We start from the raw sequence: 27,206 nt of genomic DNA on the forward strand, positions 1-27,206 counted from the left end.
AGCGCGAATTTGAAGAGTGTGGATGTTTGTAGTTTTGATAGAGATCCTATCCGTCCTTCCCAGGGTTTTTTCCTTTACTTAACAGTGCATTATCACACACCACCAGCAAGATGTGATTGTGCTTTTGCTCACGCATCACCAACACGATCAGCGTGAGATATTTCACTTTTGTTGATTAGTGAATTTGAGTATGTTGTCATGCTTTTCAGCCAACTGAATGTGAATTGCCTGTGTTCATTTTTCCCCCTTAGGTTATCAGTTTATGTGAGGTTTTCAGAAAGTATGAAAGTTGGCATACATATGATCTCTCGATTTCCGTGACAGTATTTGAGTTTTTGCATTTAAGCTTTTTGGTTTTGAGGGAGGTGCTTGTGGTAGGGATTAAATTCATCGGCACTGTGCCACCAAGCTACATCCTGTCTTTTTACTTTTAGTTTGAGACAGGGTCTTGCTTAGTTGCCCAGGTGGGACTCCTACTTCTGATCTCCTTGCCTTAGCCCTCAGTGGTGGGGTTACAGGCTGTGCCACTGCACCCAGTGTACATTTATGTTTTGAATCTTTAGTTTTGTTTTAGTATATGATCCACTCTCGTTTTCTGGGTGATAATCAGTTGTCCTAGCAACATTATTAAAAATCCATTTTAAAAAATCCATTTTTATCCCACTAAATTTATTTTACCACATTTGTCATATCTAAACATGTATATGGGAATGTAATTCTGCATTCTAGATACTGTAACTACTGTCATGCTGATCTCTATCTAAAATGGTATCAATACCAAATTGATTTGATTATCATGGATTTATAGATTTGTTTTAAAAGATATTTATAGAGTGTTGATACTGAAATCCGTAGCATATAAATTACTACTTAAGTAATAGTCAAGAAGAAGTATTTTGCTCCATGTGACACTACATGCCTGTAAACCCAGCACTCAGGAGGCTGAGACAGGAGGATTGCCTCAAATTCAAGTTCAAGACCAGCTTGGGCTACATAGTGAGTTCAAAGCCAACCTGGACTACATAGCAAGACCCTGCCTCAAAAAAAAAATTTTTTTTTAATTAGTGTTTTCTTAAAACTGTTATTATTCCATCAATTCAAGGATGTAGGTTTTTTTTTTTTTTTGGTACCGGGGATCGAACTCAGGACCTTGTGGTTTCGAGACAGGCACCAGGACCACTGAGCTAAATCCCCAGCCCTAGGATGTAGGGTTTTTTTGGTTTGTTTTGTTTTTGTACCGGGGATCAAACTCAGGTCCCTGCGCTTGCCCAGCAGGCGGCAAAACCACTGAGCTAAATCCCCAGCCCAAATGTAAGTTTTTTGAAAGAACCAAAGAGCGGAGAGTGATGGCAATGCCTGTAATCCCAGCACTTGTGAGGATGATGCCGGAGAATCTCTGTGAGTCTGAGGCCAGTCCAGGCTACACAGTGAGTTCAGGGCCAGCCTGAAGTACATACCAAGACCCGGTCTCAAAAAATCAACGACGCCCATGAAAGAAATGTTAACTTGCTTTTTTGGGGGGAGTACCAGGAATCGAACTCGGGTCCTTGCACTTGCGAGGCAGGTGGCAGAACCACTGGGCTAAATCTCCAGCCCCTTCTTGCTTTTTGAATCAATTTAACAACTTTTGTTTTTATTTGAAGAAACCTTCTTATATAGGTCCTGTTGAAAAAAGAATGGTGCTTCTCTGCAGTGGCAAACTGAGGCTCAGTATGATCCAGCAGATGTTCGGTCTCTCTCTTGTTGAAATGCTGCACGGTAGGTTAAATTCAGAATACACACGCCACCCCACCCCACCCCTGCCACCCTTCCCCTATTTCTGCAACTCCTGCTTGTAACCCAGTGGAGCCTGTCAGCCCGGTCTGGTGCAAGTGCCTGTAATCCTGCACTCCCAGGCTGAAGTGGGATGGCAAGCTCAGGCCCAGCCTGGACCCTTGGTAGCTTAGTGAGACCTCGCCTCAGAATTTAAAATTAAAAAAGGCTGGGGATGTAGGTCAGTGTGAAGGCCCTGGATTCACCCCCTAACACTGCCAAGAAAAAGAAAAAATAATCTGTGAGCTGGGGATTTAGCTCAGTGGTGCCGCCGCCTGCCTTGCAAGCAGAAGGTCCTGAGTTTGATCCCTGGTACCAAAAATAATAATAATCTGTACCAAACATTCAGGATGGAAACCATTCTGTAATTCACTAGGTAGTTGACAAGAATTACTAATTGCCTGTTCTGTACCCAGGCCAATTAGAGGTTCCAAAACACATGGGAAATACGGGTTCTGCTCTTGGGGAATTTAAAGTATAGATGAAACAATTAAATGTGCACTTGAAAAGACCAGAAAGAGTTACAAAGCAATAAACAACAGTGGTAAGGAGACCACATAGCTACCTCACCTGCGCCTGTTGTACTAAAAGAGAAAATAGCAGCGTTGTAGAATATTTCTTAAAGGAACTGTCACTGTAATGTGGAGCAAGCACGGAGATCAGAAGGACACTCCTGCGTGGCAAAGCGCTGACGGGTGGTCACGGTCATCAGATGAATCTGGCTCTTTTCTTAGGGCTCATTCTTTTAAGAGTAGCCCCCACACTGAACATAACATATTTGCTTTTTCCCCTTTAACCTTTGTAACGGTTTGTATCAAGATGTATCCCAAGTTCTTATGATTGAATTATGGGGGCCCTGTAGCTAATGTACCCTTACGGGACAGAGCCTGCTGGGAAAAGGCAGATCGTTGGGCATAGCCTGGAAGCTACGCTGTTTCTCCCTTCCATCTCTCTGCTTCCCAGCTGCCAGGACCCTTCCCTCATGCTTCTGACCATGTGAGGACTGCAGCTTCTAAAATGCGAACCAGAATAGACTGCTTCACCTTGTGCATGTTAGGTATTTTGTCCCAGTGAAGAGGAAAGTAAGACAGCATCGTAACAGCATTTTTCTGTATTGACATGTGCATTTATGATATGGCTTTATAATTGTCATTTCATCTTTTTGGTTTGTTTTGAGACAGGATCTCGCTGTGTAGTCCAGGCTGGCCTTGAACTCACTATGTACCCCAGGCTGGCCTCGAACTTGTTGCAGTCCTCCTGCCTCAGCCTCCTGAGTGCCAGATTATGGGTGTGCAGCACCACACCTGGGTTGTAATTGCCATTTTAAATGAATGGGTTAATACTTTGCTGTATTTTTCTTTGTCACATTTAGGTGGTTTTCAGTGTTTCACCATTATAAATAACTAAGAAAAACCTCTCTGCATATTTTTGTATGTTATTTTTAGAAGTGCAGATTTTCAAAAGTGAAATCACAGGTCAAAAGGTAAGACACAGATTTGAAGGATCCAGAAAGGGTCACACTCAAGTTACACTAGAGGCCCTAAGTCCCCTAGAACAAATCATTCGGGATGTCCTGCAGCCCTGCATTCTGCTGTCAGCTTAGCTTCTCTGGATGTCTGTGGGTTAGTGGGTTAGTACAGATCTACAGAGCAAGGAATGCTCCTCCGTAGAATAGCGTTCGCAACTCAGGGCTTCTGGAGAAGCTGATGAACATGTCAGCAGGGTGGGAACTTTGATACCGCCCTTAATGTGTGCACACGCACACAGACGCACACACACACCGCTCACATGTATAGCACTGGGTGATAAATACCTGGCCTGTGCTTCTTATTCTGTACCGAAGTGACTGACTTTGGATGATCATCTAACCTTATCCTAATCCTAAAGTTGTGTGTTCTCTGTTTCTTGAGGCAGGGTCTTGCTATGTATTCCTGGCTGGGCTTGAACTCACTTTATAGCCCAGGCAGCCAGTAAACTCTTAGCAATCCTCCTGCCTCAGCCTCCTGAGTTCTGGGATTCTAGGCATGTGCCACCATGCCCACTTCAGCTTACCCTAAGTAATATTCCATTTTTTAAATCTCCTGTTCTCTGTAAAGTCTTATGATGAGGAGTTTCATTATCAACTATCATATTACAGTAAGAAAAATTGTTTAGGGCCGGGGATTTAGCTCAGTGGTTCTGGTGCCTGCCTCGCAAGCACAAGGTCCCCGGTTTGATCCCTGGTGCCAAAAAAAAAAATGTTTTTTAGTCATCTGTTTCTTCTGCTGCCACTTTTTTTTTTTTTTTTTTTTCAATACTGGGGATTGAACCCAGGACCTTTGCACTGAGCTATATCCCCAACTCTTTTTTATTTTTTATTTTGAGACAGGGTCTTGAGACTCTTAAGTTGCCCAAAATAGGCTTGAACTTTTTATCCTCCTGCCTCAGCCTCCCAGAATGTGGGGATTACAGGCTCATACCACCATGCATAGCTTTTTCCTTTTGTTCTGTTTTTTGTTTTTGAGAAACAGTCTTATGGGGTAGTTGGAGCAGGCTTGATTGTCTCTTTTCAGCAAAACTTTTTTTTTTTTTTTTGGTACCGGAGATCGAACTCAGGTCCTTGCGCTTGCAAGGCAGGCAGCGGAACCACTGAGCTAAATCCCTGGCCCTTTAGCAAAACATTTATTGGTACATTTTGGATGTACATGATGATCACACTCATCACAGGGAATTTGCCCCTGGATGTGATACATGAGCAGGCTTGAACTGGATGTGTCACCTAAACATGCCTCTAACTTGGTGCTCTTGCCTCAACTTCTCAAGTGCTGGGATTCCTGGCTTTGTTTCTTTTTGTAGGCTTCTTTTCTTTATGGAGTTGATGCCCTAAATTACCTGATGTTTCTTTTTCCTTGCAGACTCCTGCTGGATCCTGCTCTCTGCTGACAGTGAAGGCTTCATCCCGCTGACTTTCATAGCCTCCCAGGTGCTCATCGTGCGGGATGGCAACCCGCGCCGCTCGGAGGTCTGCAGGGACTCTCTCTCTCACAGCCAGGACCCTGTCCCTCCGCCCAAAGGCTCTGGAGACCTTGCTGCCCGGAGCCCGGACACCCCTGGCTGTCCTTGCCACGTGGATGGTGCAGCCTGATGCCTATGATGGCGGGGTCGCTCTGCACCCTGGACTCGGGTGAGTCTCACAGCGTCACAGCTGAGGCACTGTCTTGGTGGCCTTGCCGTCCTCCCCGGCCGAGGCACACTGGCCAGTGGCCGTACTCGGTGTCTTTGTCAGATGGCTCGGAATGTGGTTGCTTTCCGTGTTCGTGACCATAGAGTTGCATCTAAGGGCAGACCACCTAGAACAAACTCACGCTGGTGCCCTGTGACTTGCATCTCATGGTTTCTCTGAAGCTTTGTGTCCCTTGTCCAAAGCAGTGTTAATGCCGTACTGGGGTCAGCACCGTTGCTTGTCTTGGCTCCAAGTCGAGGGCGAGAGCGCTGCTATGGCACACGGAGCGTATGCTACAGAAAATGACTTCTGCTCCAGGGCTGCCTGGGGCTGGAGGTCGCTCTGACGTTGGCCTTTCCTCCCAGGATTTAAACCCAACTCTCTTGCTTCCTTCAACTGTTCTGGCCGGGCATGATGGTGCGCACCTGTAATCCCAGCACTGGAGGGAGAGGGTGAGACAAGAGGATCACTAGGAGTTCAAGGCCCACCTGGGCTACACAGTGAGTTCAGGGCCAGCCAGGAGTACATAGCGAGACCCTGTGTCAAAACAAAACAAAAAGCGGGCATTTAGCTCAGTGGTTCCACCGCCTGCCTTGTAAGCGCAAGGTCCCGAGTTCGATCCCCAGTACCAAGAAACAAAAGAACAAAAAATATCTTTTAAAATTTAGAAACGTTTTTTGAGCCAGCTGTGGTGGGGCAGACCTATATTCTAGTACTTGTGAGGATAAGGCAGTGGGAGTGAGAGTTCAGCACTAGCCTGGGCTACATAGTGAGACCCTGTCTCAAAATACCCAAACCAGTGAGCAAAAATATCCCCAAAACCTTCAAGAACGGAGAAACGTGGCTGACAGAGGTCCACACACTGCTGAATTGGAATACACTTCCCTGTGATTTGAGCCTGGAACTCCGGATGTGTTAGTGCCCTGGCGGTCAGTCACAGGTGAGCAACCTCCTGCTGTGGCTGCTCTGATTATCTCCCTGAAATGGGTTGCTTTATGTTGTTTCTCAGCTATGGTATCCTAAGTTTCCTAACGGTCAGCCCTGTTAGTTAACTTGTCACTTTTTGTGTGTGTGTCCTGGGGACCAAACCCAGGCGCTGTGCACGCCATGCAAACACTCTGCCACTGGGCCACACCTGTAACCCAGCTTGGCACTTTATCTTTTTCTCTCTTTTTTTCTTTTTCTTTTTGTCACTTTAATTTAGATATTTTTTCTTTCCAGCCTTAGAGATCAGTGTGTAAACTATGAAAGTATATAAGAAAGTTGAAAATGTTTCTGAATCTGAGGTACAGCAGTTCTGAAAAGTACCAGCTTTCTCTTTATGGCTAAAGTGCCAGCTGGATAATGAAAGAACCCTGAATCAGTTTAGATGGACACAGCGCTCCTCACCGCCCTCATGAAGAGCCACTGGTTCAGTCCCCACGGAGCGGCTGGACAGCACACTGTTCCTGCCGTAGAAGGTCCATTAGCACACACACCCCTTTAAGTTGTCTTGAAAGATGATACTGGGTACCCTTGGGAAGCCTGCTTGTCTGTCATAGTCTATGGAGATGGAGCTGGGCTCGCTAGGAGAGAAGTGAGGGCCCATTTGTGGTTCAGATGCATTAACTGCCGGGATAATGGAGGCGGAGGCTGCTGGTCTGTGAGCAGTGGTCGGAGCGTGGCGGCTGAGGACAGTCTGAGGTCTGGCCCCATCTGCAAAGGAAGTGAGATCACAACTGTATCAAGCCCAGAGGGGCCTAAGGGACTTGAGTGAGAGCAGTGTGAATGTTATAATCACTGTTTCTCGAGGCAAATCCTATGAATGCATCAATAAAATCGCTATTATTTTTGTGGCTGTTTTGAATGTTTTGGAATTTTTTTGTGATTATTTCTGGTATAGAGAAAGGTTCTTGATTTTATATATGTGTATGTTGTTTTGTATCTTTTTCTGGGGCATGCAGTCCAGAATATAAATTGTTTCTTCATATTTCATTTCAAATGGAGGGTGGTGCCTTTCTCTCCAGAGGGTGGCAACAGCAGCAGGATGCAGGCTCGGGATGCTGCATGGCTTTGGTCAGTCTGGGGGTGGCTCTCGCCTCTTCTTCACATTGCTCGCAGGATGGGAACAGATTTTGACCAGCAATTCCTCAGATAGAGGAGTAATACCTAGAGTATATAAAGAATTCAAAAAATTAGACCCCTGGACCGGAGATTTAGCTCAGTGGATCTGCTGCCTGCCTCACAAGCTCAAAGACTGGAGTTTGATCCCTGGTACCAAAAACAAACCAAACAAAAAAATTAGACCCCCCCAAATAAAAGACCCAATAAAAATGGAAAACTGAAATGAACAGACACTTCTTAGTTGAAGAACGCAGATGGCCAGTAAATAAGTGAAAAAATGTTCAACATCACAGGCCATTAGAGAAATGCAAATTAAAACAACACTGAGATTCCACCTTACTCAAGAAAGAATGGCTATGATCAAGAAATCAAAGGGCCAGGGATTTAGCTCAATGGCACTGCACCTGCCTCACAAGCACAAGGTTCGGAGTTCAATCCCCTGTACTAGGAAAAACAAATAAATGCTGGGCTGGGTGTGGTGGTGCACGCCTGTAATCCCAGTACTTGGGAGGCTGAGGCAGGAGGATCCTCACAATTTTGAGCCTAGTTTGGGCTACAAAATGAGTTCAAGGCCAGCTTGGACTATATAGCAAGACCCAGTCTCAAAAAAACAATGCTGGGCGGGGATTTAGCTCTGTGGTTTCACCACCTACTGTACAAGCGCAAGGACCCGAGTAGTTCAATTCCCAGTACCAAAAAACAAAACAAAAAAAACAATGCTGGAGAGGCAGTGGAGGTGGGGTGGGGAGGCCCTGCTATATAGTTGGTGGAAATGTAAACCAGTACAACCATTACGGAAATCAGGACGGAGACTTTTTTTTCTCTTTCACTATCTTTATGGTGTCCTTTGAAACACAGTAAGAGTTTTCAAGTTTGGTGATGTTCAGTTTATCTCTGTCTCCTTTTTGTGACTTGTGATTTCCTTACAGAGGACAGTAGCTATCAGATCTCAATATCCGTGCTAGGTTGTTAGAAAGAACTCTTTAATGCTGGAGCCATTTCATTTTGGGTCTGTCACAACAGTCTAACATACACTACTCCGGAGGTCCTTTTAGTGAAAATTTGTCGGTGAACTGTTTCTTTTTGTATGTAAATTGTTTATTTCAGTCTTGAAATAGTTTGCTGATTGTTCAATTCTGGCTTTAACTGAGTACTTTTCTTGGAATTATGAGTCTTGTTTTCATTTGTAGATGATGTTTTTTCCCTTCACCCTAGCATTTGCAGGATCTGGTGCAACCATGGTGCCGCTAGCCAACGCCACAGGACAGCGGTAGGGTAAGGGGAGTCCGCATAGGATCGCTCTGGAAGGCCAGATCCGATGGTGCAATTCTGTCCGACCCCAGAGCCCACACGGTGCAGTTGGGATGGGCAGTTCCCCCACCTCACCCAAACTACCCTGGCTCGGCCTCTCCGACAGTGGGCCGGCCCAGCCACGCCACGCCCCCGCCACGCCCCATCCGCTTCTGGACTGGTCTAGTGTCAGCGATCTGTGCAGTGCAGCTCCACAAGAAAAGCTAGTAGTCCCCGGCGCTATGGCTGCCCTACGTGCCATGCCATGCTGCCCCGCATCCGGGGCCCCCTCCAGCCTCTGTCCCGCTGCCCCGCCCTGCATCTGTTTTCAGGATGGAGATTCTTCAAAAACCTAAAAATGGAAATTACATTTTTCCCCAGCCATTCCCCTTCTAGATGTCTCCCTGCCAGAGTTAAAGACATCATATTACAATGACACATGTATACCCATGTTTATAGCAGCACAATTCAAAATAGCTAAATTGTGGGGGCAACCTCTATGTCCATCAGCAGTTGAGTGGATAAAGAAAATGTATTTATACACAATGGAGTACTACTCTGTCACGAAGAGGGATAAACCTGAGTCATCTGTAGGAAAATGGATGCACCTTGAGACCATAATGTTCAGTGAAATCAATCACACACAAGCCTAACTGTCACATGGTTCCTCTTAAATGAGAAACACAAAATACAAGGAGCCAAGTAAAAGATTGATAATAGGAAACAGGGAGAAAGATCTTTTTTTGTTGTTGTTGCTCTGGGGATTGAACTCCAGACGTTTCCCTTGTGAGGCAGGGAGCGGAACCACTGAGCTAAATCCCCGACCCAGAAAGATCTTTTGTGAGTGGGAAGGGGACCAAGAAATAGAGGGGGTGGGAAGGGGATGCAAAAGGAATTGAGATGTGTTGTGTACATTACAACTCCCCATGAGGAGTGTGATGATTGTGTTCTGCCAACATGTACCTCCCCCACCCCCCCACCCCCCCACCCCCCGGTTTTTGAGACAGGGTCTTGCTCTGTATTCTAGATGACCTTGAAAACTATAGCCCAGGCTGGCCTCCAATTTAGGAATCCTCCTGCCTCAGCTTCCTGCGTGCTGGGATTACAGGGACTGCCACTGCCCTGGAGAAACATTTTTTAAAAGATGTAATCAACCAATCAGATCAGCAGAAAGGCAACAATGCCCATGGTCAGTGTTTCTTCTTAACACTTCATCACAGGATCCAGCCAATACAGTAAAATAAGGAATTAGTCATGTTATAAACGAGAAGATTGCCTACATAGAAAACTCAAAAGAATCTGCAAATTATTAGAATAAGAGAGTACAGCAAAGTATAGTAGATTAACAAAAACATTGTACTTTCATATACCAGCAAGTTATAAAATAATTTTAGTTCTTTAAATTTTAAAAAAATATGGTGGTACTGAGGATTGAAGCCAGGGCTTTCTCACTAAGCTACATGCCAATTTCTTTTGTGTTTTTTATTTTGGGACAGAGTCTAGCTAAACAGCTAAGTTGCCCAGGCTGGGCTTGAACTTGTGTTCCTCCTGCCTCAGCCTCCTAGAGTACTGAGATTACAGGCATAAGCTACCCTGCCCGGCTATAAAATATAATTTTTAAAATGTTAAGAGCAGGGTACAGGGGCACATACCTGTAACCCCAGGTTATAGAATCTCAGAAGGCTGAGGCTGGAGGATTGCAAATTTGAGACAAGCCTAGGCAACTTAATGAGACCCTGTCTCAAAAATTTTAAAGGGCTGGGGTTGTAATTAAATGCTAGGGCTCTGCTGAGTTTGATCCCTGGTACCACAAAAAGAGTCATTAGCAGTACACCAAAAAATAGGAAGTACCTAGAAATAAGTAAAAGTGTGGAGCAGGAGGATGGCCTCAATAAAAGTGAGGCAGGGGCCAGGGATTTAGCTCAGTGGTGCCACTGCCTGCCTCACAAGTGTAAGGTCCCGAGTTTGACCCCCAGTACCAAAAAAAATAAATTACATAAATAAAACTGAGACAGGAGGGTTGACAATTTGAGGCCAAGGCCGGCCTGGAGCAAATAGCAAAGCCCTGTCTCAAAACAAAAAAAGCCCTGGAAAGATTGCTGCTTTTAGCCGGGATATAGCAATACAGACAAGATCTAGCCTCCTGCCTGAATCAATAAAAACAGTGGACAGGGGCCCAGGGATTTAGCTCAGTGGTTCTGGGGCCTGCCCCAAAAGTGCAAGGACCCAAGTTCGATCTCTGGTACAAAAGAAAAAAAACAAAGCAGTGGACAAATATAAAACACTTCTCAAAACACTAGGCATCAAACAAAGAAGGAACATGAAAAGAGATGAAAAACAAATGAGATAAAGCCGGGGGTGGGGGTGGGGGGGTGGGGGGGTGGTAGCTCACACCTGTAATCCCAGTGCTCAGGAGGCTGAGGCAGGAGGATGGCCAGCCTGGGCTACACAGTGAGTTCAAACCTAGCCTGAAATGCATAGTGAGACCCTGGCAAAACAAAACAAAAAATTCATTCCTTTCGTATTTTAGATTAGTCCCTGGTCAGATGACACAAAGTTGCTAAATTGCCCAGGCTGGGCCTGAACTTGTGATCCTTCTCCCTCAGCTTCCCAGAAAGCTAGAATTCTAGGCATGTGTCACCACACCCAGCTAATTTTATCTAACCATGTTGAGTCTAGTTTTCCCAGCACCATTTATTGAAGAGACTGTTCTTTCCTCATTGGGTACTTTGTCACACTTATCATCCCAGCACTCAGGCTGAGGCAGGCCAGTCACCATGAGTTCGAGGCCACCCTGGGCTACATAGTGAATTCAAGGCCAGCCTGGACTACATAGCAAGGCTCCATCTCAAAAAAAAAGAAAAAAAATCAGTTGTTTGTAAATGTGTGGATTTATTTCTGGGCTTTTTGAAAAGTTTTTATTGGTATGTATTTGTGATACATGATAATTAATTGCATTCACCTTGGGGAATTGGTACCTAAACATATTGGGCCTTCTTTTGTGTTCCATTGATCTATGTGTCTGTTTTATCCTGTACTACGCTGGTGCGATTTCTACATCTTGGTTTGTGTAGTATATTTTGAGGTCAGACGGTGTTATACCTTTAGCTTTTTTTTTTGAGACAGGGTCTCACTATGTAGTCCAGGCTGGCCTTGAACTCACAGTGACCCTCCTGCCTCAGCCTCCTGAGTGCTGGGATTATAGGTGTGCACCACCCTGCCCAGGCCTTGCACAGCTTTATTGTTTTCACTCAAGGTTTGTTTGGCTATGGGGGGCCAGTCTGCATTGGTTTCAGATGAAGTTAAGCCTAGTTTTTTCTAGTTCTATGAAGAATGGCACTGGTATTTTGATAGGACTGTGTTGGCTTTATTGCTCAGAGTTTTGTTTTGTTTTTTTAGGGGGGTTGTGCTCTGTGGCCCAGGCTAGCTTGGATATCACTGGGTACCGAGGCTGCCCTGGAACTCCTGATCCTCTGCCTTCGCCTCTGGAGTCCGGGGATTACAGGTGTGTGCCACCGCACCTGGCCGAGTGTCACAGGTCATCAGACATTTTTCCTGTGGAGAGGTGGCCCTGAGTCCTGTTTTGCTTGAATTGCCTGAAGCACGCTCACTGAGGCAGCTAGCCCAGCAGAACCCGAGCTGGCAGTAGAGTCTGGTGGGTGAGATCACACTGCCCGAGACATTAAGGCGCATCAAGAGAAAGGCACAGATGCCCTCCTCGGTGGCTCGGATGGTGGAGCCAAGGCAAGGTGGGGTGGGGTTTGAGCCAGAGTGTCCCGCATCAGCCGCCTAGTGATAAGGGCATCCTTGCTGGTACATGCTTGGTATCATCCACTTAACCCCTAATGCCATCCCGATGTATATGTAACACCGTACACATTTGTTCAAAAAAGAAATGTCCAGGGGCCGGGGATGTAGCTGTGGCGCCTTGCCTGCCTGGCAAGTGCAAGGTCCTGAGTTTGATCCCCCATACCTGCAAGAAAAGGAAAAGAAAAAAGAAATGTCCAGCTCTTCAGGAGGCTGAGGCAGGACAGCTTGGGCCCAGGAGTTTAGGGCCAGCCGGGGCCACATAGCTGCACTGTCTCAAAAGCAGAAACTGAAGCTCCAGTTTGTTAAGTCAACCAGTCACAAGTGGCGAAGACGGGAGCAGTACACAAACTCCTGTCTCCTTTCTCCTGGCTGGCGCCCATCCTCTTGGGCCACAGGGGCTCCCCGGTTGTGGGGGCCAGAGGCCAACTCTCTGGGTGAAGAGTGGATTGTGAGGACAAGGGGGCAAGAATGGCAGTGGTGGCTCAGACCAATCGGCAGACTATGGGGGAGAAGCTGAGGCACCCGGAAAGTGGTTTTTGCTTGAGGTGGGTGATACAGACGTTCACTTGTTCGTTCAGCAAACGTGTGTCATGCTGAGCAGTTGCTTCTGGGCACTGTGCCCACAGCAGCTCCTCTGCCGCCTCCCGGAGCTTCCTGGCCCATCCACCCCCAGGCCCCAAGCCACGTAAAGCCATTGCCTGTGCCCTGGGCCCTCTAGAGTCTCAGCTTTGGGTCTCATGCAGAGGAAAGGAACCCAGCCCCCTGATGTGACCCTGGTCTGAGGAAGCACACGCTGGGGCTACGTGGCTGGGCAGCAGTGAGTTTCAGGGACACTGGATACCCCCTTCCCTTCCTCGGCAGGTCCTGGCATGGGACGAGAAGGCTGTCCGGTCACATTCTGCAGACTCTACAAGATGAACCCTTTGGCTTTTTTCCTTTAGTTTGTTTTTTAAAAACCCAAAACCTTAGTAGCTCTTTCTTCCCCAAAGACGTGGGCTCTAGAAGACTCCAGTGCCTGTGCTCAAATAAGATAGGGTCTCAGAGGAACACTCCACACGGGTAGCTTGTGTTGGTGAAATGCGTGAGCTTTGCGCTCAGTGTCAGCCCGGTCCCTGAGTAGAAGCAGAGCTGTCCCCTCGTGTGACAGCAGAAGGCTGGGAACCTCACCCCAGGGCTGCCCCTTCTTCCCCGGGGTGGCCCCAGGTCTCTGCCCCTCAGGTCCCCAGCATTCATGGTTCATGTGGCGTCTCGGCGTCTGGGTGTTCAGACGTCTGCTGGAGCTTCAGGCCGAGGGCGGCTGTGTGTGCGTCTGTCCTTCCCTCAGGGGAGGCTCTGGGCAGGCCGGGCGGCAGACGCCACGCGCTTCTCCTTTGCAGGAATATTCCCACCTGGGGGTATGTGCCACACAGGCTGTCGGGAGCTGGTGTGGTCGGGCGCAGGCCTGAGGTGCTGTGTGATCCGTGTGCAGATGTCCGGGGCGTCCTGGAGCCAGGCCAGGCCGGGGGAATCGTCACCGGACACGCCAGCCTGCAGGGCAACGCCTTGCGCCAACGTGTGGGGAGGTGGTCCAGGGCTCCCGCCCTTCGGCTCACAGAAGTCCTCTTGAATTTGAAGCAAGGCTGAGGCTGCTCTTCCTGAAGGAAGAGAACAAAGCAAAGGGGAGGCTGGAGGTAGGATGGCCCCGCCCCTCCCCGCCCGGCGCAGAGCCTGGGGTATTTTCAGTGGCTGTTTTGAAGGTTTGGGCTCCAGGGCAGGAGATGAGACCTAATTCACCGAGTCAGAGACACAGAAGGGGGTGCGGGGCAGACGGGTTCAGTTTGGGGCTCACTGAGACCAGTGCTCTGGGGTAACAGTGCAAATGTCCAGTGAGCGTGGTCTCTGGATGTGGAACATGAAGGAAGTCTGGGTGGAGGGCAGTTTTGAGAGTCACTGGGTGGGAAGTACTCTGTCACACAGGTAGATGAGGAAAAGGGAAATATGGGGAGCAAATGAACGGGTCAAAGGGAGTCTTCATACAGTCGGTCCCCCAGGTATTTCAAGGGAGCCGAGGAAGAGCCAGGAGCATATTGTGTCCTGAGCTCTGAAGAGTCTCCCCATGGCAGGGCTCCCCAGGAGGGCAGCACATCTGCAGGCTGGCACTGGCCACCCCGGCCTCAGGGCGCCTCTGTGTATCTCCCTGGGGTTGGAGGCCCTGCCTGTGTGTGCCAGGTGCTCAGGGTGCCCACCTCCGGAGGCTCTGCTGGTGGGAGGTGTCCTGGCCTGGCAGCCGGGGAGCAGGGCTGACCATGAGGATGCACAGCCCAATAAGGACCAGGCAGGTGGGCACGGCACCGATGAGGACCTTGAGGGTCACCACCACCTCTGCCGCCTGCCTGCAGGCTCCTACCTTGTACCCTGCAAACCTGGAGAAAGAGCACGCAGCTGTCCAGTCAGGGCCTGCCAAGCGCCCCACCCGCTCTTGCAATTTGACTTCATTTCTTGGCCAAATGAGCCTAATTATGGAGGAGGGCAGGCCAAGGGCAGAGAGAGGAGTTTGGAGAGCTGAGAACAGGAGAAGCTGGGGCTTCTGAGGGTACTTCCTCCAGGAAAGGCCCCGGCCAGGTGCAGAGACTGGGAGGTGGCTCTCCACGCTCCACAGCGCAGCTGCGCCCGAGGCATGAGTCATCCCAAACAGTCAGGCTGGCGGCTCTGCCCTCCTCCTCCCACCCTGTGAGTCTTTTGTGCCTCTGGGTTTCCCCGACCCTGGGACTGACTCTAGACTGAGGGCAGAGATGCCCAGGGCACATGCGCCTGAAAGCTTGGTGAAGAAGACGTAGGATGTGTAGAAGATGGTCTCCAGGCCTGGGCCGTGCTGGTGCTGCAGCTGGAAGTCGTCCACCACGTCCGGCAGCATGGACCTGGGGCAGATGCGAGACATTAGCCCCCTTGAGCACCTTGACCTCGACCGCCAGCAGCCTGTGAGTGCTCTAGGGACAGAGACCAAGCTGGCGTCCTCTCTGCTCAGGACCAGCCACAGACAGCAGTGCATGAGCTTGTTCCCTGACCCCGGTGTTCCTGCCGTGGGTGCCCTTTTCACAGGGTCCCCTTCTCCCATGAGGCTGGATACAGGAGCCTAGGACAGCGGGGGACATGGAGGAAGAAGCACCCTTATGGAGGCACACGAAGCTCCCCAACCACCCCTGCCTCCCCTGCCTACCAGGGGAGCAGCAAGGACACAGCAATGCTCACGCCAGAGACAAAGGCCACAACGTATGCCACAGGTGCTATGGGCGCAGCAGCCAGCAGGACTGCAAAAGGCACCATCACCTGGGGAGACAGACGGGGCTGTCCTCCACCTGCTCCCTGGGCTTGCTCGTCAGCCACCGCTTTTCAGCAGTGGGGCCCTGTGCCAAGCCCTGCAGACAGGGATGCAGGACCATCCCTGCCAGCTCAGGGCTCAGGCTCCACAGTCATACTCCAGCCCCCCCAGCCTCACTTCCTGCCTCACTCACACAGATGCCAAGGGCTGACGTCTTCTTCCCAAATCGCTGGAGAACCCACTCCCACAACGGAGTGCTCAGCACAGCCGAGACCTGTGAGCAGACAGCATCACCACACCAGGACCTCAAAGCCCAGCCTTGGCCCTGCCCCGGCTTAAACCACGCCATTAACTCTGACCCTGGCCACAGTTCGTGCCGTGATGTAAGGAAGGTGACCGAGACCAGTGCAGAGTCCAGAATGCTGACCACTAGAGCTCTGGGCCAACGTGGGCCCAGTGCAGGCCCCAAGTGACCCTCCCAGGTCCCTCACCAGGATGGTCAGCACCAGGCCCTGGACGTGGTCTCGCAGCTGGGTGGCGTGTGTGCAGAACAGGACCAGGTAGCTCTGCTCCACCTGTGGGTACGGACAGGGTGTGGGCACGAGGGGACAGCAGGATCAGGATCGCAGAAGCCAAGGGCAAGCACAGGGTCTTGAGTCTGGCTCTCCTGCGGGACCTTGAACTCCGGTGCAGTCAGCCCACACAGGACGCGCAGCGGTGAGCACGGGGCCTGGTCCACCCCCTGCCCTCGCGCAGCGAGCACCAGGTGGATTTTGCATGAGAGGAAAGCGGCCCCGGCCATCAGCTTCCCAGGACCTGGGCCCCCAGTCCCACCGAGCCAGCCAGGTCTCCTTGCAGTACCAGCCCCTGGCTTCTCCTGTAAAACTCCAGGTGACTCTGGCCAGCCCAGGACCCCGGGTCTCTGCAGGGAGCCCCAGCAGGGCCACAGCCGTGGCAGTGGGGTCGGCTGGCTGAGGTACCTGCACTGCTGCTGAGATGAACAGGAAGGAGACCACCAGCTTCACATAGGGTGGGTGCCGGGCTGTGAGGCCCAGCCCAGCCAGGAAGCCGAGGCCTTGGGCTGAGGCCGGGTCAGCAGGGTCTGAAATGCAGGAAGAGATGCCTTGGCTTGGCAGACTTCAGAGCCCCCACGAGGAACCTGGTCCCAGCTTCTGCCTGCCCCCTCACTGCACCTCCATACCTGGCTGCTCCTTGACCCCTAGCCAGAGCAGGCTGATGCACACAGGGTAGGTCAGGGCCACCACACCGGCCGCGATGGAGTAGAGGCGGGTCTGGGGATGGACGGAAATGGCTGACGGAGGAGTCTCCAACCCGAGGAGGCGGGGCGCAGGGCTTCCCACCCGGGGCAGAGGGGCTGTCAAGTTTCCATCCAGAATGTCCCTGAAGTCGCTTATGCTCAGAGCAGGGCTTTCAGAAGGTGTTGGGGGCTGGGGCGCTGTGCTGGGTGGATGAGTCCATCGCTGTGATCCTGACTTGATGGCAGCACGGGAGGTGAGGGGAGTGTAGGGCAGCAGCCTGGGGACTGTCTGCTCCCTGGCCTTCCTCTCGGTCCTCCCTTTGCTCTCAGCTTCCAGGCAGCCACGAGGTGAGCAGCTCTGCTCCATGCACCCTTCTGCCATGATGTTCCACCTCCCCTCAGGCCCCAGCAAGGGAGCCACCCAGCAGTGGGAAAAGCCTCTGACACCATGAGCCAAATAAGTCCTCCCTCCTCGGGTTGTCTGTCAGGTATCTGGTCACAGTGACAAACAGCTGACTAACAGGGCCCTTCACCCAAGCTCGGGGACGCTGGGCTCCCTGTCAAGTCCCTGGGGAGCTGGGTGGAAGGGCCTGGGTGCTGCTTCCACATGCATCCCTTGTGGTTACCCCATGCCTGCTGCCTGCTCCCTGTGAAGGAGGCATGGGTGCCGCCAGGGATCACAGTGCTCACTCTTGTGCGTGTTACTGGGGACTGCAGCCAGGGGAGCTCTGCTGATGGGCTGGCACTTGGGCTCATGCCCTCAGCAAGAGGAACAGGGAAGGAATAAGGGCACAGTGACCACCCAGAGGCCTGGTGGAGAAGCAGCCCTGGAGGAGGAGACCCACAGAGGGCTCTGGGCTGCCTCGGGCACTCACTGCATCCGGGGAGACAGCAGCAGGCCCAGGAAATGCACAGTGGTTGGACCTGTGGGCACTGGACACAATCAGCCCGTGGACGCTGGCTCCCATCAGTGTCCCTGCCATTTCCATGGTCATCCCTGGAGACGGAGCGCATTCGAGTGACCACGCCAGGCAGGGGCTCCAGAGGCAGCCCCCCCGCCAGACCCTGAGCTGCACTCACGGTACGCAGTGGCAGAGTCCCGCTCCTGGGGACTCGGGCTGAGCAGCATGGTGAGCGCTGTGTAGGGCACCTGGAAGAACTGGGGTGGCCCGGCGCACCTTAGGATGGTCCTTTAAGGCCCACAACCACCCACCCCATCCCGGCACGCAGAGCCCAGTCTGCCCCATCTCCACGGGTCATCTGAACCGCAGAGTTGGAGGTGCACTGGGCCAGGCAGTTTCCAGGCACGGGTGGGCAGTGACAGTGGAGGACTTGTGGCGTCCTCTCTTTCCCCCAACAGTAGCCACAGCCAGCAGTGGCGTCCGAGAGGACCAGGCCCAGAAAACGAGGCCTCACTTACCGTGGCCAGGCCTTGGAAGAGGCAGTAGAACACTGTGTACCAGAGGCCATGCAGGCTGGGGAAAGGAGGCAGGAACCACAGGAAGAAGTAGGCCAGGCTGAGGAAGGGCGTGCAGCCCAGCACCCTGCAGAGCATGGCTGAGGTGGGGCGAAGTGCCAGGACGGGACAGCCCGGCCCTGCTCTGGTCCTGGAGAGGCCTGGGCCGGGGCTCCCAGGCCGGGAAGCAAGGTAGCAGAGGGGCACTCGGGTGCATGGTGGTGCCATTCCCAGCTTACAGACACTGGAACATAAGCAAGTTGCGCTTCCTCTCTGAGACCTTCCGTGGCCCCCACTGAGCCTGACCACACTGGGCCACAGGGCAGGCCCAAGAGCCTCACAGACCTGTCAAGCCCGGTGCCATGGTGAGGGAGTCCCCAGGGGTGTCTCCTGGACGCCCTGGTGCTCCTAATGCACTGTCCAGTACTGTTCCCTAACCATCCATGGGTGTCCACTGAGTCTGTGGCAAACAGCTGTCCCAGGCCAGGGGCAGGCTCCTGGTTCCAGAGCATGGAGAGGCTGCTCACCAGGGCATGAGTCGTCCGGACCCCGTCCTCCTGCTTCTGTTGATGAGGAACCCGGCCACAGGGTCGGCCACTGCCCCGGACACCTTCCCTCCAAACAGCACAAGGGACACCTGGGCAGCGGGGATCTGAAACCCACAAGGAGGAGATGACAGCCAAGGGCCAGCAGAGCAGACATGGTGCCAGCCATGCCCACTGCTGCCAGGAGGGAGACTGGGAACCCAGCCGGAGCGAGGCCAGGCGGGAAGGGCCGCTGGAGCCACTGCCAGGACTGCCCGAGGCTCTGAATGCAGGGAGGAAGGGGTCAGCAGGGAGCTGACAGCTGCTTTTCCATCGCCACTCTGCCTGGTCACCCTGGAGAAAACTTAAGGGACCTTCAGCCGGGTGCCTCCCTCACTCGCTCAGGCTGACAGGCAGACACTGTGCTCCATAACAAAACGTTGAATTGATTCTTCTGACTATATAAATGATACACTCATTAAAAAAACATTCAAATGATACAGAAAGCCATTAGGCAAAGCTCATCTGAAACCTCATCATCCTGCGGCAACTGCAGAAGCATTTTGAGGAGCTTCCTTTCATGTAATTCTTTCTGTGGGTTTGACATTTATAATTTGATGTTAATGGAATCAGGTCAGTATCATTAAATCATGACTACTTTATTTTTAAAAGTTTTGGGGTTTTTTTGTTTTGTTTTTTGAGACAGGGTCTCACTATGTGTCCAGGCTGGTCTTGAACTCACTGTGTAGCCCAGGCTGGCCTCCAGCTCGAAGGATCCTCCTGCCTCAGCCTCCCAAGTGCTGGGACTACAGGCTTGTGGCACCGCACCCAGCTTAAAAATTTGTTCTTGTTTACCTTCTATCCTCCACCATTCCATCCTGCAGCCAACGTTAACACCTGGGTGCCTGTCCTTGTGATTTCCTCCAAACGCATTTTAACCATGTACAGACATGCCTGGGTGCACTCAGTACACACACATCTGGGAGAAGAAGGTTGCTTTCTACGCTCTTCTCTACTACTCTTTGTTCAGCACTGCTGTCCGAGTCAGCTGGTAGAGAGCATTCATTTGAGTGGCTTCACAGGGGCCCATTTTGTGGGTCTAGTACCAGTGACTTGTCCACCTGCTCCACAGTGGGGCATTCACGTGGTTCCTCACTTTCTTACTACAAACAGGCTGCAGTAATCATCTAGGGAGGCCACCCTTCATCACGTTTGGGTCAAAGGCTGTCCACCAAGGATGGGGAGGGGACGATCAGATGCCAAGGACGGTGCAGGCGGGGACTGGGCTGCTGCCCACACTCACCTGGGCCACGTCAAGCAAGAAGAGCTGCAGGTAAAAGGATGTGGCACTGGAGGCCACCTGGTTGGGAATGCCACCAAAGCCATAGCACACCTTGGTACAGAGTGAGAGGCGACCGGCTCCGCTGTCCTGCAGGAGACATGGGAACAGCCCTGTGTCCCCACAGACAGACAGACAGCCCCACACGGCCCGAGGACCCGGGATGTCTGCGGGCCTCGCCAGCAAACCCTTCAGCCCATTTTGCCCTCAAATCATCCTGAGGGGAAGTAAGAGAATTTTAAAGAAGAACTTGAGCCATGAGCTGAAAGTCTTTCTAGGGGGAAAGTTCTTCCCTACTTTTCCACCAGTGCTTCCTGCCTCAGCCTGCTTTAATTTACCAAGTCAGCAACTGGAGTGAACGATGGGTCAGGAGAGCTGAGCTGAGCCCTCTGTCAGCAACTCCCCACGTGACCTTGAATGAATCACTTTCTCCCTGTCAGGCTTGTTTTCTCATCTGTCAGCTGCAGTATTCCTGCCAGCTTCCCGAGCTTGTTCTGATGATAAATGACGGTGCCTCTGAGCTGACAATAGGTGCTCAGGACTTTCGCCTGCCAGTTGCTGAACCACGGGAAACTCGAAATCAGCTACGGTGAGACTATTTACCCCACAGAAATCAGAACACATTCCAAGTTAGAGCTCTCTCCAACCTTTCTTTTCCTGGAGAGACTGTTTATCACTGACAAAAGGTAATGTTTATGGGCCTGGAAAAAAAAATATATATAAATGTTTTTCTTTTTTTTCCTCACAAGCCCTTACGCCACTGGGGAAGACCCAACTTGAGGGCTGGGGATGTAGCTCAGGGGTACCACGCCTGCTGGCAAGCAAGGTCCTGAGTTCGATCCCCGGTACCAAGAAAAACCCCAAAAGCCAACTTGAGTATTTGGCCTTGAGCCCTGTGCCGCTGCACGCTGCCCAACAAGCATCTCAGCTCAGTGTGGTCATAACCCAGCTCCCGGTTTCCTGGATTCAGAGCCAACTCCCTCCAAACTCTCATTCCTGCTGGGCTAAGCAGCACCACTGCTCCGGGGCTCAGCCACAGACCAGGACGTCATCCTTGACTTGTCTCTTCCAATTCCCTGTCACATCTATCAGTGGCTGCTGTGCTTCTGGTTCTGTTTCCTATAACTGACTCTTTACGCAGGAGATAGTGACTTTTTTTGGAGTGGGCCAGGCAGTACTGGGACTGAACCCAGGGTCTTCATACTAAGCTACATCCTTAGCCCTCTTTTATTAGATTTTGAGACAAGGTTTTGTTTAGGTTTTTTGTTTGTTTGTTTGTTTTGAGACAGGGTCTCGCTATGTAGTTTAGGCCGGGCTTAAACTCTCAGCAGCCCTCCTGCCTCAGCCTCCCGAGTGGTGAGATGACAAGCGTGTGCCATCACACCTGGTTTGAGACAGCGTCTTGTTAAGTCTCTGAGTTGCCCTGGAATTTTCAGTCCTCCTGCCTCAGCCTTCCAGAGTGCTGGCATTACAGGCGTGCCCCACCATGCCTGGCTTGTGATCTTTTAATATGAATCCGATCATGTCCCCTCCCTGTTGAAAGTGTTCAACTACTTGCCATTACAGTTTGAGTAAACTCCCAGGCCATCTCCGAAGCCTACAGGAGGAGCCCACTCAGCCAAACTCCCTAACCCACTTACTGCCAGCCCTTCTCCTGAAGGGACGGCGCCTTCCTGCTCTTCCCTGTGACCACGCCTGCAGCTGCCCCAGGACCTTTCCAGGTCCCATTTCTTCCACCTGAGTAGGCTCTTGTGCGTCTCAGGGCAGACTCCCGCCGTCCAGGTGTGAGCCGAAATCCCAGCCCCTTGGAGGCACTTCCTGACCACCAAGGGCTTCTCAGCACTACTTCCTGTCTGGTGTGTCCTCATGTATCCCTGCCTCTCCCTACCAGACAAACTCTCCAGAGCGTCTATAACCTTCGCTCCCTATGTGCTCCAGCACCTAGAACAAGAGTTGGCATGTAGTAAGTGCTGAAAATATACTTTGAGCAAGACGTGGTCACCAGGACACTGCAGAGTGCTATTTCTTTGCCTGTAACCCCAGCACTTGGGAGGCTGAGGTGAGCCTGGGCCAGCTGCGCAGTGACAGCCTACCACAAACCCCAAACGCCGGAGCCTTCCTTTCCCAGCCTTTGCTAGGATGAGCTTGGCGGAGTCCTATCTGCGGACCCCACAGCCGGCCCCTTGGAGGGAAGGAGCTCCAGATAAGGGTTATCATGCTCCCTGCACTGGCTTCCTACCCAGGGGAAGTCACACTTGAGGCAGGATATGTTCCTCTGACGTTTGTGTGAAAGTTGCTTCAGCTTCCAAAAAAGTGTAAGGCCAGGCAGAAGCTACCAGCAGCCTTTCCTGCCACAGGGGGTCTGTTGCTCCACTAAATGGGCAGGGCAAGTGTTTAGAAGGCAGCAGACCCCCAAAAGAAATTCCAGTTGAAACCAGGGGTACAGACTGTACAATGGGGTCCTTGGCCACCCGCTCTGGACCCCCGTGCCTCTCAGGAGCTTTCCTACCACTAAATACCTTCAGAGCCCCGGGAGGCTGCCAAGTGCCAGTCCGTCCTCTTGCTTAAGCCACAGCGTGGGGCACTAAGCCAGACAGAGGTGTGAGCAGTAACATGTAGCGCACAGCACGCGGGCTGTGCCATGCCAGGCTGGCACTGTGCTGCCAATGTCAGTTTGCCCTCTTGCCATTAACCTCACCCCAGATTTCTAAATATCCTTGGAAAATGACAGTCCCCAAAGGGCCCCCCGCCCCCGCACACAGCTGGGATCTGGCTTGTGTGGTCAGGTGGCCTTGAACTCTCGGATTCAGGCTACCCTCCTGCCTCAGCCTCCCCGGGGGCACTACGTTCTGTGTGGGGCCAGCCCAGTGCTTTGCGCTGCTGTCAGTGCACAGATGCGGAGGGGACTGCTGGGCCCAGGCAGGTGCAGGCCCCGCGCGGTGCGGCACAGCCCGAGTCCCCTCCCCGGAGCCCAGCGCCGGGTCCTCCGTGTTCCCCAGGCGACCACCCGGCGCTCCCGGCCCGGCCAAGGGCGAGGAGGACCCGCTCGGACGCCTGGCCCGATCCTGTCCGCGCCCCCGGGCCACCCCCCCGCTCACCGCCGGCCGCTCTGCCTGGGTGCTGGCCGGGCCCCGGCCGGGTCCCGCGGGCTCCGCCATCGAGCAGCTCGCAGCGCCCGCGCCGCCCCTCCGGACTGACAGGGGGACGGATGGACACGCCCAGGGCCGCGGGGGCGGGAGCCGGCTCGGGAGGCTGGCTGTCAAGCCGCGTTCGCCCGTTCACGAGGAGCGAACACCACCAGCGAGCAAGACCCTGCCTCAAAGGCGAACGCAAGGCCGGGGATGGAGCCAGCGCAGCACCTGCCTGGCTAGCGCAAGGTCGTGAGCTCGATCCCCGGTTAAAATAAACAAAATAAAAGTAAAAAGCTGAAATGGTGACAAGACGGCAGGAATAGACTGCACCACAGAATGGAAGTGTGCTGAGCCTGGAGGCCCAGGGCCTTCAGAAACGCTCACCAATCGAAAGGACTCCAGGGTCTTGCCTTGAACAAAGGGTTGAACAAAACAAGCCCCAAACCCCAAACCGTGGGGGCCAAGCCTGCATTTGGAAAGCGCGGGGTAAATGGGAATGGGAGAAGCCAGCTCTGCAGAGTGAACTTGGGCGGAATAAGAGAAGAGGTGAAAGCAGAAATGAAGGCGCTCACGCGCCTGAAAGTGCTGCAGTGGACCTCAAGCAGGACAGCGGCTTTCCGCTCTTTCCTATGCCTAGGACTTGGGAGCTTTCCAGTTCTACACACTGGGTCCTCCAGTTGCCCTGGGATCTTGCAATTGACAGGCCCTGTTCCTTTCCCCAGGCAGTTTTGCCATGCCCCATGTAACAGTGGCCCACGCCTGTAATCCCAGCACTCAGGGAGGCTGAGGCAGAGGATGGCATGTTTGAGCCCAGCCCTGGCAATTTAGCAGCTTAGCCAGACCCTATCTCAAAAATTTAAAAAAATGGCTGGGAATGTAGCTTAGTACCAAGGCCCTGGGTTTAATCTCCAGTCACACACGAAAAACTGATGGAAATATATATATATATATATATATTTTCTTTTCCTTTGCCATACTGGGGATTGGACCCAGGCTCTGCACGTGGAGCGACACAGCTAGCCCGTTATTGCTCAGCAAGACTCAAACTTGGGATCCTCCTGCTTCTGCTTCAGACTGCTAGGATTACAGGTGCATCACCACGTGCAGCTCTCTACACGCAATTCTAACAAAGGAAAAGACGACCCACAGAATGGGAGAAAATACGTGCAGATTTTAAGAGATTTTTATTGGGATATGTAAATAACTCTCAATAGAAAAATACTAATTTCAAAATGGGCAAAGGAATAGACGTTCTCTAAAGATATGGTACCCGTGGACAATAAGCACACAGAATTACACTCATGTCATTAGGGAAGTAACAAAGCTACACGCTATCTCTTCACGTCCACTAGGGCAGCTACAATTGAACAGAAGACAGTACAAGTGTAACAGGTGCCAGAAAGATGTGGAGAAAGCAGAATTCTCCCACTGCTGGTGGGAAGAAAACACCTGCAAGCCTTTGGAAGCCTGGTGGCTCCTCAAAATGTTACCATAGGGTCCCACAAGCCGTCTTCCGCTCCCACGTATACAGGGCTGCACAGGAGTGTTCATCAGCAGGAATACATGTTACATGAAGTAGCGAGGGGGTGGAAAGGACCCCGATGACTCTCAGGTTATGAATGGATACATGAGATGTACTATGCTCCTAAGTGGACTATTAGTGGGCGATAGAAGGATGATGAGCCTTGCCAATAGCCACTCACCAAAGACCACACACTGGAGGATTATATTTGCAATGTCTGTAACAGGCAGGCAGATGGACACTTTTGGTTGCCTGGGGCTGGGACAGGGTGTGCTTACCACGGGTACAGGGTTTTAGAAGGGATGAAAACTTATCTAAAAGTAGATGGTGGTGATGGTTGTGCCGCCCTGTGAATATACTACACTGAAAACCACTGTCTCTCAACGCTTCTAAAAAAATTATATAGCTATTTTTCTTTTCTTCTTTTTGACACAGGGTCTCACTATATCGACGCACTGGTCTCAAACTCCTGGGCTCAAGCGATGCCCTGATGCAGCTCCGCATGCTGGGACCCAGCGTGTTTGCAGTGAGCCTCAGGCCAAACTGCCGGGACTGCAGAACAATAGAGTCTGACAGAGTAAAACAGAAGCATTTTCCCTAAAAGCTATTATTCTACTTAAAGTGATGGTATGTTTTTCTAGTGTGGCTTTTAATAAGAAAGATAAATTAATTACAATCAGATAAAACAGGATTAAAATAATTGAGCCAACTGCCTTTTAATTAAACTACAGACTGACACACTGTTGGCCTTCTGTCAGAGGAGGTCGACTTACAGTTTACTTTGCCTCATAGTTTTGGAGGTGTTGCTGTCTGCTGGCCTGTTGCTTTTAGGCCTGCACGCGACAGTGTATCACTGTGGGAGGACAGGATGCAGAAAGACAGAAGGGGTAGAAGGTCCCAATGCTCCTTTATAGTTTTTGGAGACAGGGTCTCACTGTGTAGTTCAGGCTGAACTTGGACTGTGTGGCCAGGCTGGCCTCAAACTCGTGCCTGAGTGCTGGGATCTCAGGTGTGTGCCCCCACACCCAGCCTTCCAGTACCTGTCCCCTTCAGAGGCACAGCCCCAGCGACCCAAACTCCCCCCACTAGGCCTCAACCACTTCCTGCTGGCACCACAGGCTCAGGACTGAGTGTTTGGACCCCTGGAAATCCCAACCACAGCAGGCACCTTTAACATCTGCAGGACGGACACCAACACAGGGGTCACTGGTGACTTGGATCCTGTTAGCATCCTAAACATTTCTACTGTGATTTCATATGCAAAGAAACCCTTTGAAACAAATGACTAAGAATCACATCTCAGTCTACTAAAGAGGCCACTTCTATTTAAGGATTTAGTGTGATGACCTTTTTAAATTTTTATTTATTTTTGTGGTACCGGGGATCGAACTCGGGACCTCACACTTTCGAGGCAGGCGGTGGAACCACTGAGCTAAATCCCCGGCGTTACCTTTGTTTAAACTTGTGGTTTGTACTCTGGAAGGCAGAACAAAGGAATAACCCTCACTAGCAAGTCTTCACACTGGTTCAACTCAGGATACATAGGATGGCTTAAAATACAAGCCACCACAGAAGCTGGCACCAAACATATCATGTTTACATTTCTGAGTATTAAATGAAGATAATGTTGATTAAAACAAAAGCACCTAATACATATTTGTTGCTTCTCACACTGAGCCAAGTAAAAATGACAAATATATCCACATGTAACTATAAATTATCCCCAGATCCTTTTGATGAGTATGTCATCCTTGAGAGCAGTTCAACCATTAGCAAAATATTGCATTTAAATAAGGCACTGAAATAAATGCGTATCACACCACATTATCAATACACTGAAGCAGTGTGAGACGTACAGAGAATGACTTTTTTTTTTAAATGAGGATTTTTTTTTTTTGGTACTGGGGATCGAACTCAGGACCTTGTGTGAGGGAGGCAGTGGAATCACTGAGCTAAATCCCCGGCCCGAATATGATTATTTTTAACTTTGATAATGCATAGTAATTTAACCAGTAAATCAGAATTTGTAAAATTAAAAATGTACTTGCGTACATTTGCCCTAATTACTTAAAACTGACAACAGCTTTGAAACAGTTGCTTAGGTTAAACTGTATTCCACACCTAATGTTTGGCTATTTTCAAGTTTTCTCTTCCTTGGCAAATTCAGTTCGTGCTTGCCAAGGTCAACGTGTATTGCATAGTCTACATGTTTGCTTAACAACTTTACAACTTTTAAACTTTCAAGTGAACATTTTTTTTTGTTGTTTTTTTGGTTTTCTGAGACAGGGTCTTACTACTACATAGCCCAGGCTGGCTTCAAACTCATGGCGATCCTCCTGCCTCAGCCTCCCCCCCCCCCGCCCCCCATGCTGAGATCACAGGTGTGCCCAACATGCCCAGCCTGAAGTAAACAGCTTTTATCAGATGACTACTCTTTTATTTATTTATTTATTTATTTATT

The 27,206-nt window shown here is 51.1% G+C and overlaps 2 protein-coding genes across 9 annotated transcripts in view; one reads left to right on the plus strand and one right to left on the minus strand.

The window, feature by feature from the left end:
• The window catches only part of Wdcp (WD repeat and coiled coil containing), a 37,068-nt gene extending 10,379 nt beyond the window's left edge, over positions 1-26,689 (plus strand). For 4 of the 6 annotated variants that reach the window (XM_004839077.4, XM_004839078.3, XM_004839079.3 and 1 more), the window contains exons 3-4: positions 1,644-1,758; positions 4,707-6,870. In XM_004839077.4, the coding sequence (XP_004839134.1) occupies positions 1,644-1,758; positions 4,707-4,936 (345 nt within the window). In that variant the 3' untranslated portion in view covers positions 4,937-6,870. Of the gene's footprint in view, positions 1-1,643; positions 1,759-4,706; positions 6,871-25,180 lie in introns of those variants that run through there. The other 2 variants (XM_021253542.2, XM_021253543.2) reach the window with 2 other exon arrangements.
• On the minus strand, positions 11,753-24,235 carry Mfsd2b (MFSD2 lysolipid transporter B, sphingolipid). Of its 3 annotated transcripts, none has more exons than XM_087216632.1 (14): positions 23,191-24,235; positions 20,057-20,182; positions 18,757-18,881; positions 18,194-18,317; positions 17,854-17,932; positions 17,649-17,770; positions 16,717-16,807; positions 16,496-16,617; positions 16,007-16,090; positions 15,709-15,789; positions 15,446-15,523; positions 14,971-15,114; positions 14,443-14,619; positions 11,753-13,851 (listed from the first exon to the last, which is right to left on the minus strand). In XM_087216632.1, the coding sequence occupies exons 1-14, from the start codon at positions 23,248-23,250 to the stop codon at positions 13,447-13,449; spliced, it is 1,818 nt and encodes a 605-aa protein (XP_087072758.1). In that variant the 5' UTR covers positions 23,251-24,235; the 3' UTR covers positions 11,753-13,446. The 3 variants fall into 3 exon arrangements, with proteins under 3 accessions (XP_087072758.1, XP_021109203.2, XP_087072759.1); XM_021253544.2 differs by having other exon boundaries at positions 15,414-15,523; XM_087216633.1 differs by lacking the exon at positions 15,446-15,523.
• Positions 26,690-27,206: the final 517 nt, after the last annotated feature.

Source organism: Heterocephalus glaber, unplaced genomic scaffold, assembly GCF_053883595.1.
Source record: "Heterocephalus glaber isolate CG9 unplaced genomic scaffold, H.glaber_assembly_v1.0 deba00001457, whole genome shotgun sequence".
In the NCBI taxonomy this organism is placed as follows: Eukaryota; Metazoa; Chordata; class Mammalia; order Rodentia; family Bathyergidae; genus Heterocephalus; species Heterocephalus glaber.